This window comes from Chelonia mydas, chromosome 4, assembly GCF_015237465.2.
Source record: "Chelonia mydas isolate rCheMyd1 chromosome 4, rCheMyd1.pri.v2, whole genome shotgun sequence".
NCBI lineage: Eukaryota > Metazoa > Chordata > Testudines > Cheloniidae > Chelonia > Chelonia mydas.
In genome coordinates, this window is record NC_057852.1 from 85,104,048 (window position 1) to 85,117,030 (window position 12,983).

The 12,983-nt window shown below is 39.7% G+C and overlaps 1 protein-coding gene across 2 annotated transcripts in view; it reads left to right on the forward strand.

Annotated features, from left to right (window-relative positions):
* MTMR7 (myotubularin related protein 7) overlaps window positions 1-12,250 on the forward strand; it is an 80,927-nt gene extending 68,677 nt beyond the window's left edge. For both annotated transcript variants that reach the window (XM_027825119.3, XM_043546162.1), the window contains exons 11-14: window positions 2,085-2,285; window positions 4,416-4,556; window positions 8,701-8,827; window positions 9,490-12,250. In XM_027825119.3, coding sequence (XP_027680920.1) covers window positions 2,085-2,285; window positions 4,416-4,556; window positions 8,701-8,827; window positions 9,490-9,846 — 826 coding nt within the window. In that variant the 3' untranslated portion in view covers window positions 9,847-12,250. The remainder of the gene's footprint in view (window positions 1-2,084; window positions 2,286-4,415; window positions 4,557-8,700; window positions 8,828-9,489) is intronic.
* The last annotated feature ends 733 nt before the right edge of the window (window positions 12,251-12,983 follow it).

Sequence of the window (12,983 nt, forward strand, 5' to 3'; positions counted from 1 at the left end):
AGATTAAATCAAAGAACTACCTCTCCCCTCGTGCATTCCAGGACTAGCTGCTCCAAGAAGCAATCATTTATGGTGTCTAGAAACCTTATCTCTGCATCCCATCCTGAGGTGACAAATATTTAGCCAATATGAGGACAGTTGAAATCCCCCATTATTATTGAGTTTTCTATTTTTATCGTCTCTCTAATTTCCCAGAGCGTTTCATAGTCACTACCATGATCCTAGTCAGGTGGTTGGTAGTATATTCCTACTGCTACACTCTTATTATTCAATCATGAAATTTCTATCCATAGAGATTCTATGGTACAGTTTGATTCATGTAAGTTTTTTTTGCTCTATTTGGCTCTATGCTTTCTTTTATATCTAGTGCCACTTCCCCACCTACTCTGACCTACTCTGTCATTCATATATATTTGGTACCCTGGTATCACTGTGTCCTATTGATTATCATCATGCCATCAAGTTTCTGTGTTGCCTATTATATCAAACTCCTCATTTAATACCAGGCACTTAAGTTTACCCATCTTAGTATTTAGACTTCTAGAATGTGTCACTTTTTAGTTGTTTGCCATTATGTGTTACAATTGAATGGGACTCTTTTTCATTTGACTGTTTCTCTTCAGTTCCTACCTGTGCTTTATTAACTTCAATCTTCTCCTCCTTGCTAGAATAGAGAGAATCCCCATTAATAGATCTTCTCGTAGGGATGTCTCTGTCTGAACCATGTGCTCCTACATACCTGTCGGCTTTCTCCCAGCCCTTGTTTAAAAATCCCTCTACAATCTTTTTAAATGTACATGCCAGCAATCTGGTTCCATTTTGGTTTATCTGGAGTCCGTCTTTCCTGCATTGGGTCCTCCTTTCCTAGTCTATAGGCAAATATTTCATCAAATTAAAACAAAAGATACTTCAAGTAAAGGAAATATAAAACAATGTACTGATGTGACAAGTTGTATTTTGCGTCCAAATCTCAACTGTCTTTTTGCTAATTAAATAATTTGCAGGCTTTTTGTACATAATGTGGACATATGTCTACAGTTCCCTGGTTTTGTGGGTTAAGTCAAGTCCTTAGAAAAACATTCAAAGTGCAAAAGTTATGCTGAAGGTTCATTGTCATATTACTTAATTTCTCTATAGGCTGAGCTACTGTGAGAGTTATTAAATAACATTCAATAATTTGAGGTGGTTTTTACTGGAATAAAGTTTTATAAGATTCCAGCAGGAGTTTCAGTGGTTAAAATGACATTGTACAACATATTTAATAATAATTTCTACATACGTAGATTGTAGGCATACAATCACCATTGATAACTGTGATCTCCTTAATGATACTGTTATACCTCTTTGAGCACTTAAGTAATGGCAGGTTCTAATTTAGAAGAAATTATTTTTATGGTTTCCTACTCCATTGGCCTATATATACTATATACAGAATAAACAACTAAAGATACTTCCTCTTTTACAAGTCAAGGTCAGACATACAGCATATTGCCTCAACTGTATGCATTACATATTTTCAGTCCCCTCTTAATTGAGGTAATCCAGTGTGAACAGTACCAATAAACTTAATTCTATATAGAGAAGCGGTTCAAAGCACAGCTGCTAAGACAACAGAATGTAACTGTGCCCCAGGATGCTCTCCCCAAGGAATTCCACCAACAGAGGGCAGCCTTAAATTACGACTGGGGGGTGCGGTGGGGGGGCACCAGAAAAGTCTTTCAGCAAAGGTTGTCCTGGAGATGTGCTAATTAATAGTACATAGACTAAGGGTGTTCATGGAAGTGAGAGACTTGCAGCGCACACCAGTACCAGGTATAAAACAGCAGGGGACTCTGGAAGTTTTCCCACAGAGCTTCTCCTGTGTGCTCTGTTCCTGACTGGCAAGCACCACGCTCCTTCTGTTCTGTGAACAGAGGTTTCCAAACCTGCCTGATTTTGTGATGTGACTAAAAATTCACCCTGAAACCCATGACTCAACTCTCTCTCACAAAGTATTTTTTTTTTCAACCACGTAGTGCTCTGGTTTTCATAAAGGATTCCTATTGGATTTCAGGTTATAATGGTAATATCTTGCATTATTTTAGGTATGGCAATTTAGATGGAGATCCAAAAGAGATATCCCCAGTTATTGATCAGTTCATCGAGTGCGTTTGGCAGCTAATGGAACAGTTTCCCTGTGCCTTTGAGTTCAATGAAAGATTTTTGATCCACATACAACATCATATCTATTCCTGCCAGTTTGGTAACTTCCTGTGTAACAGCCAGAAGGAGAGACGAGAGCTGAAGTATGATTTTCTATTCTTAAACTACATAGGTATATGTTGGTTTGGCAGATTGTGTGTGTATTAAAGATTAAAATGTCTATATAAATTTGTATGCCACAAAGTGAAGCAATGTACAATTCTTGCCTGCCTTTATCTTCAACAAAAAAAAGTTGAGCTTCTGTATTGTAGGGCGTCACTTGAGCCTTGGCATACTCCTCAGTGTGATTGTTCCCATCCCAGAGTTATGTATGTATGAGAAATCCATTTCCCCTCCTAGGGTTGAATCTTCAAGTTTCCCCAGAGCCAGATTCCTCTCTGTCCCACCCACTCTTTTTGGGTAAAGAACTGGGGTTCCCGGGGGTGACACCCTGGTTACCCTGGTCAGGGGAGACAGTGAACTGACCTCCTGCGCTATTAGTTTTGTACTCTCTGATTGTACTGGAGTTCTTGTGTTCATCACATACTCATCCCACTTACTGTCCAGCAGTGCAAATTTCCTGGTTTCTTGTCCACTAGCCCCATTTTAAGATCATGTGGTTGGACATCGTAGAACTGTTCCAACCCACCCAGTGCACACAGATCATCTAGTAGTGGCTGTCCCGGTTGCAGATGTACTCTCCCTTCTGGATTGACATTTCCATATAAGTAATCTCATTGTGCTTTTGCAGCGCCAGAAATTTTTTCCTGTAAGCCTCAGGAGTCAGTTCAGGTTGAAGAATCGAGGCTTTTAAAAATTGTTCATAGTCCACAGAACCTATCCCTACATTTGACTGTTTCCATCTATGCCTCTTACTCCCAGTAAGAGGTGTTATAGACCAGAATGTAAGCAGTCATACCTAGTGGTCAGAGCAGTAGTGGTCAGGAACCATAGGTCAGAGACAGAGTCAGTAATCAAGCCCACGGTAAGAGCTGGGGCATAGGAGCAGGGACTTGGAGCAAGGCAGGAGTACAAGACCTAGGAGCAGGATGGGAAGGCAGGAGTCAGGAAAGAAGGCAGAATCCAATGTAGCATCCAGCCAAGGATTCCTGTAGTTGCTCAGACAACCTCCTGTGTCTCCTTTTGGCTTAAATAGGGAGTCTGAACCATGCAAAGAGGCTGGACATCTCCTCCAACTGGGAACTTTGTGGGCAGTGCCTATGGTGAGCTAGGGTCCACCAGCTCACACTCCCTGCTGGTATCAGCAAGCTGCCATGGGGTGGCTTTGGCCTGAAGACCCAGGTTCAAGACCTGTGACCCCTCCAAAGGGGGTCAGAAAGGGCTCACCCTCCTTTCTGGGCTTCAGAGTCCAGGCTGAGAAACAACATCTACAGTGCTGCTTTTTAGCACCATAGGTCATACAGCACACAACTGTTTCAAATTTTATCTGCACAAACTGCTGATCCCTAGAACCTGTAGTGATCTACCCACAGATAAAAGTAGAACTTGGCATAACTCCTGTAGCCTGTAAGGGAATGGTGCCCCACTGGTAACTGGCCATTCCTCCTGTAAAGGCAGAGTTGCCTTACAGTGCCACTGTGGCTGATCAGCAATCTGGTGCCAACTTGAAATGTCAGCACACTTGCATGTGGCTGAAATTCACCCATGGTGTGGAGAACCAGTGGAAGGTCCTCTGTGTACTTATGGCCTGTGGGAGGAGGGTTAATCACTGAAGAAGCAGCCGCAGTGGAGTGCCTGACCCATTACATGCTGCAGGAAGTGTCTGTGCACCAGGCCCATGTAGGTCAGCAAGGCCATGAAGAGGGGTGGGCAGTGAGAAGGTGTGGGAGAGGCCCAGGGATTCATGAGTATACAAATTAGGTGGCCTCAGCACAACACAGAACTGATACAAAGAATCAGGGGCTGCTGTTTAAACTCATAGAAGCCCTGGCATGGGCTCTGAAATGGAGGCTGTGTTTTATTTACTCAACCCCTATACATTCCATGTCCAGTTACTCTGGCTTTTCAGAGGTGCATTGGATTTCACCTTTAAAGTCCAATGAAGAAAAATGGGCCTCTACATTCTACAGCTATAATTTGTGTAATTTTCTTAAGAGGCTCTGAAGCTGATTCTAGTGACTAGCAAAGAGCACTGAAGTGTCTTCCCTAGTCTCTAGCTATACCTGCACCTCTGGAAAGCAGTTTATGTATTTTTCTTTTAAATCCTTTCTCAGAATTCAAGAACGAACATATTCACTTTGGGCTCACTTGTGGAAGAATCGTGCAGATTACGTGAATCCTCTGTATAGAGAAGACCACAGTCAGACCCAGGGGACATTGCGCCCACAGACAGCTCCCTGCAATTTCTTGTACAAGTAGGTGACTTCACTTGTTGTTGCCACTGCACTGTGCATTTTACTAGTGGGGTGTATTAGAACAAAACTGCACATCTCAGAACTTAATCTTGTACTGTATATTTTATTCTACAGTGGTAAATTCAGATAGCATGGTAAATTCAGTGCTAGCTACAGTGAGTAAACTCCCTGCCTGCCAATACTCAGACATGGCCTCTGCACTGTGTCACAGCATTGGATTGGCTACAAAAGAAGCTTGTGACTAAGACTGCATTGATCATTGTGTGTACTTATTACATGCATAAGCACTTGTTCCACGGGGAGATGGCTCTTTGAATTCTAGTCTAGTCTGTGGGTACTAGATTTCTGCCATATCAGATTTTGTGATGAATCTTTGACTTCCTGGGTCAGTCAGCATCACAGGTGAAACAAGTGGTTTCAGAAAGATGGTAGGGTCTCACTCACACTTGTTCAAACAAGTACTTCATAAATAAGCAAATTCAATAATCTGTCCAACGTTGCTGCTAAATTCTGGGTAACACTGGGAGGGTAATTTAGGCCTCACATATTTTTTACGTGTGTACAAGTGTCTACAGAGCCTAATATAATCCAAAATGTTACTGTTGTTTTTTCAAATAACAGTCTGTTTTGCTGCTAATACAAGAGAAGTGAAAGTGATTGAAAGTATTAGAAGTACAACTACATAGTTAGTTTCATATTCCAAGCTACGGGATATGTTAAAATGTAAACAAACAACCTAAATGATTAAAAATTAATTAATGTTAGTATTCTTTCAGGTTTAACACTCTAGGTCACATTTGTAACCCAGGTTTAAAAAACCAGTTTAACTAAAAACTCTCATTGTAATCTGTCGGTGTCCCTTTAGGTACAATGATATTTGCAAAAGAGCTTTACAAAATAGGGGCCTGATACTGCAGACACTTACTCATGTGAGAAATCCCATTAATTTTAATCAGACTACTTTGAGTAAGGGTTTGCAGGATTGGGCCTTTTGTGTTAATGAATATAGGGTCGGGGGGGGGGACATTACTAAATTAACATAGGTTGTTTGGCAAAGAAAAAAGAAACCACTGAATACTAGGTAAAAATCTCATAGAACTAGGGTGACCAGATGTCCCGATTTTATAGGGACAGTCCTGATTTTGGAGGCTTTTTCTTATATAGGCACGTATTACCCCCAGCCCCTGTCCTGATTTTTCACACTTGCCCTCTGGTCACCCTACCTAGAATAGCTCTGCCAGCCCTTTGGCTAGACAGCTGAATTCAAGTCTGTTACTTAATCTGTCTGCTGAGCTACTTACGTAGACAGTCAGGTGCTGGCCACATATTACCAGAGAATTAGAAAACAGAGGAGTGATATTACACAATTATGCAAACATACTTATGGCATACACCCTCATCCAAGCTGACTTTTTATTTGCAGGCTAACAGGAACAGTTATTTAACTGAGGACTATGTCAACAAATCACACAAGAGCACGCAGATGGGTGCGTCGCTAAGGACCAAATACACAGAAACTGTCTTGTAAAACCCCGTGCTGCTTCCATGTTCCCAAAGGCTTCTTTTTTAGCATGGGTTATTATTTTACAGGTCTCTTACTTTAAATTAATTGCAGTGCAGTCTACAATAGCTTGGTATCACTAACCTGCAAAGATTTCATAGAATCAGTTGTTGAGGTCTCCTTTCAGGAATGCACTTTAGCATATACTTAAATCCATCCATATTCAGCATGCTGTAAACCCTGCCTCTCAAAGGGAATTAGGTGCTGAAATCTGGGTTGAAGGAAAATGCCTACCTCTTTTTGGGATTCACAGCCATAAACATACGCCTGGAGTTGACACCTAAGCCAGATTTGGAAAATGCTATACCAAGAGCCCCCTTATAAACTTTAGTCCAGTAATTAGGGTACTCGCCCTAGATGTGGTTACCCCAGTTCAATTCTACCCTCTGCCTGATGTGGAGAAGGGATTTGAAGTGGGGTTTCCCCTCTTCCCATAAGACTGCCCTAATCGCTAGGCTATGGGGTTATCTGGTCAGGTCTCTCACAATTTCTCCTATTGGAGCTGTTCCACTGTGTGTAAATAATTAATATGGGGGGTAGAGACTCGAGTTCAGATCACGCCTCCACATCAGGCGAGGGGGGTGGGGGGAACTGAACCCAGGTCTCCCACATCCCAGGTGAGTGGGCTAACCACTGGGCTAAAAGTTATAAAGGGGGTGGAAGAGTGGGTGCAGGTCGTCGGTCTTTCTCTTCCTCTGTGTATTTTGTGTGGGTTTAGGGATTTAGGTTTAGGGTTTAGAGAACACTTACTGGATCAGGCCCCGCAGGCGAGAGCGGAAGGGAGGATCCCCAGTGGGGTTTAGGGGTGAGAGAGGCGCCTGGTGCCCAGACAGGCAGAAACTGAGATACCTAGGGTACTTTAACAGTGGAAATTTAGATGCCTGTAGGGTTAGGCCTGTGTGGGGGTTTTGAGGATCTCAGTGATGCCTAAATATTGGACTTAGGCACCTAAAGTGGCTGTTTGTTAGGCATCCAAGTGCTTTTGTGGATCTAGCCCTAAATGCTTTCCTGAATCAATCTGGGACCTAATCCTGAAAGTTGTAGAGTATCTGAGCAGAACCAGCACATTTCATTAGTTTCATTGAGAGTTGTGGCACTCAGCACCTCTCCAGATCAAGTCCTATGATTGTACAGTGACAACCTGAGAAGAAATCATCATAATAAAATACAGTTTTACCCATGTGATGCAGCAGATGGAAATAGGCCCCATGAATCTGTCAGGTATTTCATTTTAAACACATATTGAGACATCTCTGTGCCAATATGTGTAATTTTGTCTTTTAACATTAGGATCAAATTTAGAGCAAGTGTAAATGGGTACAAGTCCATTGATTTCAGTGGAGTCAGGCTTATCTACACCAAGTACCCAAAAGCACTTTTCAGCCAAGCCAACAAAACACAAACTCATCCTGGAGATATTTTTTGGCTCTTGCTGTTAAACATTTTTGTTAAATATGAATTTTTAAGGAACATTTCACACCATAACTTTTAGATGACTCTTCTGCTTTTTACCCAAGGTTCCAGAAAAAACTACACTCAGATGAGCTGTGGCATACAAAACTTCAGGAGGATCAGTTTTTGTGGAAAACTGGAGAGGGGCTGAAATAGGACTTATAATGGAAAGCTGGCTTCAACCTTAATTTTGATGCAGCTATTACTGCTCTATAGTATATTTAAATAGAGGATATAGAACAAATAAAAAATACAGCTTAAGTTATTGTTCTTCTCAGCAAAGGTGTGTATTTATTTTGACAGACCATTCATTTTTGTTGACAGTAAATACCTTTAATAAGTTAATGTTTTTTTAAAAAAGAATTACTATCCATCAGAACTCCAGACAGATTAGATCAAAGCTGTGGTCTAACTCAAATGTAGCCAGATGTTTCCTAAAATTTTATATAATGGATTTATGCCAGTATTAGTCTATAGATTTACATTCTTATGCTTCTTTTTCATTGTCAGTCATACATGATCAAAAGTAGTAAAACACGATCTTGTGGTAGTAAATCTGTTTTTCAATTAACATAGAATATCAGGGTTGGAAGGGACCTCAAGAGGTCATCTAGTCCAACCCCCTGGTCAAAGCAGGACCAAGTCCCAACTAAATCATCCCAGCCAGGGCTTTGTCAAGCCTGACCTTCAACACCTCTAAGGAAGGAGATTCCACCACCTCCTTAGGTAAACCCATTCCAGTGCTTCACCACCCTCCTAGTGAAAAAGTTTTTCCTAACAGCCAACCTAAACCTCCCCCACTGCAACTTGAGACCATTACTCCTCGTTCTGTCATCTGCTACCACTGAGAACAGTCTACATCCATCCTCTTTGGAACCCCCCTTCAGGTAGTTGAAAGCAGCTATCAAATCCCCCCTCATTCTTCTCTTCTGCAGACTAAACAATCCCAGCTCCCTCAGCCTCTCCTTATAAGTCATGTGCTCCAGCCCCCTAATCATTTTTGTTCCCTCCACTGGACTCTTTCCAATTTTTCCACATCATGCAGTACAGTGCTTACATATGTTTAAGACCATGTACTCCTGCATAACGCCTGCATTTAACACTTTTGAGAGTCCCTGCTATCAATTCCAGGTTCTGGAGTGGTATGTATACCCGCTTTGAAAAGGGGATGCATCCCCGGCAGTCAGTTACTGATTACCTGATGGCAGTGAAAGAAGAAACTCAGCAGTTAGAGGAAGAGCTGGAGGTCTTAGAACAGGTAATAGACACGTAATCTGATTTCCCAGACTTCATATTCTTTAAATAAGGCTAGTTACTGGGGAAGTCGTTGATGAATTTCAATTGGTTAGTCTCTAAGGTGCCACTAGTACTCCTTTTCTTTTTGCTGAATAGGTAGTTTTTGTTCACCTTTCTACAGGACATGTGCAATTCAGGTCAGGCATATATAATACCAAGCTGGCAAGAATAATCCATAAATTTATACTGTTATTACTTAAAAAGTGGTGGCACCTACCATCTGCTGTGTGCTTTTCAAACACAGAGGGAGTTTCTGGGATTGAATTCAATGAGAATATTTTGCCTTTGACATCTGTAGAAGCCAGGATTGGGGTTTTTTTTTTTGGGGGGGGGGGGGAGGGGTGAAATTTGGCCGATACCTGCACAAAACACACATTCCCAAAGAAGTTAATTTTTCTTGGTCCCACGTGGCCTAAAGGCTGACATGATTAAAGGTCTGTGTAATCCCACTGCAGTTGAGGGAAGAACTCTGATTATCAAATAAGTAGTTGCAAAGGGTGTATGTCAGATTTTGACCTTAAGTATTTACATTGTGCCCATCACCAGGGTACACAAGAGCAGAATTGGGCCCGAAACTCATGCGTGTGTGTGTGTAATATATAAACTATATTGTTTCTCTTTCAGAGATTGGCAGATCTCAAAAAAGTGCAGTTAAACAATAGAAAGGAAAACTCTAAGCAACAAGACCAAAACACACATTTAGGGCTTTCTACCTCTAACAACAGCATAGCTAATACACCCCAGGATTACATTAACAATGTGAAATCATTCCCATCCCGGAGCCCTTCACAAGGAGACGAAGAAGACTCAGCCCTGATTCTGACCCAGGACAACCTGAAAAGCTCTGATCCTGACCTCTCAGCCATCAGTGATCAGGAGTCAGGTGTGGAAGATTTGAACTGCAGGTCCCCAAGCGGTGGTTGCCTGCCTAGTGAAGATAGTGGCAAAGATTCAGATGAAGCGGTGCTTGTCACGGTCTGAAATGACATCTGTTCATCAGATGAAGAACAGGGACTGTCCTTGAACATTTTAAAAAAAAAAATTCCAAAGAAAAGGAGCTGTGCAATTGTGTATGTAAAGGTCCGGGCAGAACAAGCACTTAATAGCTATAATAAAACACAATGTTAAAGAAAGGTAATCTCTGCTATTATGAACATTTATTTAAGCCCCTTGCGGTTGCTTCTTTTAACCTAATCAGAGCCATACAGAATTATTCATTTATTTTTGCTTTCCAAATGTTATTTTTATATTTCCATAATTATGCCTACTGTACATAACTGTGTTTTTGTTGAGTATTTTTGCCTTGAAGGTAGCTGTGTACATTGTGGAAATATTGGGTTTGTTTCTTAAAATTTTCAAATTTAACAATTTTGTGAAAATTTTTCTATTAAAATCCTTTTAGCAAAGTAAAAGTAGAACTGAAGGAAGCAAATGAACAGGATTACTTGGGTGCGTAAATGGGACCCTGACACTCCAGCTGGATCTGTGTGGGAGGGTCTTTGAGTAAAACTGGAAGAATATAAAAATAAACGCACAAACATTTTGGTAAACCATGACTTTGCACTGAATGATAGGCATCAGAGTTTACTTTATTTATGATTTGTGTTAGCATAGCTCCTAGGAGCCCAAGTCATGGAGCAGGACGCAACTGTTCTAGGCATTATATAAACATAGAACAAGGACAGTCTCCCCCTAAGGGTCTTACAATCTAAGTAACAAATAGCTTTGTTGTTTTTGTAGCCTTTACATAGTATTATTTCTATAATCATTCCAAAACAGACCAAAAAAGGGCAATTTTTAAAGACCACAGGTAAAATTTTCAAAAGTGCCTATGTCTTTCAATGAGACTTAGGGTAAAATTTCCAAAAGCACCTAAGGGCCTAAGTTACTTTTTAAAATGTTACCCCAAAACTGAAGTTAAAGGGATACTTTCAGTAGACGAGGCCCAGAAATTAGAGATATTGCAAAAAATATTTTCTCAAATCCTAATACTGATAGAAATGTCTTGTTTTACAATAAATTCAATGAAGACATTTTCATCTGAATGTAAACTTTCTCTTGCTGTATTTGCCAACCCAAACATGGTTGAATATTACTAGGACGTAAACCCCTTATGTGAAACGGACTAGAAATAAGTAATTTATTTTCATTGAATGAAGTGGAAAAAAGCAACAAAGTATGCTGTTTAAAATGATTTTTTTTAAACTTCTATCCATTTTAATAACTTAAGATCTTATTAGTAACAAAGGTCTAGAAATATGCAATTTTAAAAAATTAAAACTCTGTTTGAAGTAGAAACCAGTAAAATACTAACATTTTTGATTCTCTTGTTTATACTAAATTACTTTACTTTGTCTTTTATTTTATGTGCCAGCATTTACAATTGAATAATTTAAAAATCTTCTTGAAGTCCCTTTGGGCTTGAGCTATAGCTGAACATAAAATGGTAAAAGGTGCAAGTTTACTTTAGTTATATTTCTTGTTAATCTTTCAAGAACAGGTTTTACAGGCAGAGTTTGCATAGTCAGATGCCATAGCTGTTCCTAAATTTGTTGATTTTTAATAAATTTCTAGTAATTTAGTCCACTTTTGTAGGAAAGTTTTCATTCAGATAAGAAGCTTTGTGCGTAAAAAGACCGGCTAGCCTCCAGCCTCATAGGAGAGCTGCCATAATTGGACAAAAGCATAAGTTGCTCTTATTTTAGCATTAAACTGAATGACCAGATCCTCAACTTGAATAAATCCCTGTAGCTCAATTGAAGTAAATGGAGCTATGTCAATTTATACTGTGCTGAGACTCTGGCCCTATATATATTTTAAAATGTTTATGCATTTTTAATAAATGAAAGTCCTGATTTTAATTGTACTTTGAAAAAGTGTATTTCATATTTTGAACATAGGCAGTAAAGTTTATGATGTTAAAGGAGATCTTGAATGAGTTTTCTTGAAGAAATATACACACAACTAGAACAACGATGCAAATACCTACACAACGAGAACAAGTGATGCAAATACATTCTGCTTTAAAGTACAAAAGAATAGTAGTTTTCAGAGATTCTGGCAATATCGTTGCACATTAAAATGTAACACTGCAGATTATGGTGTTACTCTGGGTGGTTAGACATATCTAGAAATAGATGCAAAACTTAAGTATGTTATATATGCAAAATGGAAGCACTAGCTTCATGTTGCTTGTGAAATTATTGTAATGATCTTTATAAGTAAAATATGATTGTTTTAGACACCCATCTTTATAAAGCAGTTCCCATTTGTATACCTTATAGTGCTTGGAACTTTGGTTTAGTCATTTTCATTGTAAATGTGTGTGTTGTAACATTATACCAGCCTGATGAAAAATACTTTAAAAAAATAAACTGCAACTGTTGCATGTCGTTGAGTCACATTAGTGCATTAAAGAGAGGCTTGCTCACACAGCTTTGTAACATAATGCTTAGGAAATTCAAGAGGCATATCAATTGGAATGAGAGATTTCCCCTCCCCCCCCCCATGTTCTCCTACATCAGATAGATTATCTCCATTTTTGCGGAAGACAGACATGGCCACTATTATGAAATCCTGTTTTAGTCCCCCTATAACTGTTGCATGACTACTCTGTAATTTGAGACAACACAATGAGTATGATGGGAGGAAGAAAGAAATTAAAATAACCATGTAATATAGGTTAACTGTTTATTGTGGCAGATGGTTCCAACAGTGAAATCCTGTTAAAATCAATAACCTCATTCCCATTGAGTTTATTGGGGCCATGATTTCACCCATCTTTAATTTAATAATAATAAAAAAAATACCTAAAAGCTGGTATCATTGGTTGTCTATCGTTTTTTTCCAAGTTGGATATGGAGTGGGAATTTGAAGGGGTGGGGTGGTAATTTCACAGATTAATTCATTTCTACACACAGAGGACACATGGATGAAAGCATGGAGATGGCATGGGAGAAGCAGATAAAAAGAGGAATGATTGGGCATTAGTTGTGGAGCACACAATATGGTAAAAAACAAAAGACAGTTGGGAAAGGATTTAAAGGTGAGGTGAAGAAATTTGAACGAGATGGCTCATAACCAGAGGCAGGCAATAAAGGTTTTTAAAATAATCAAGG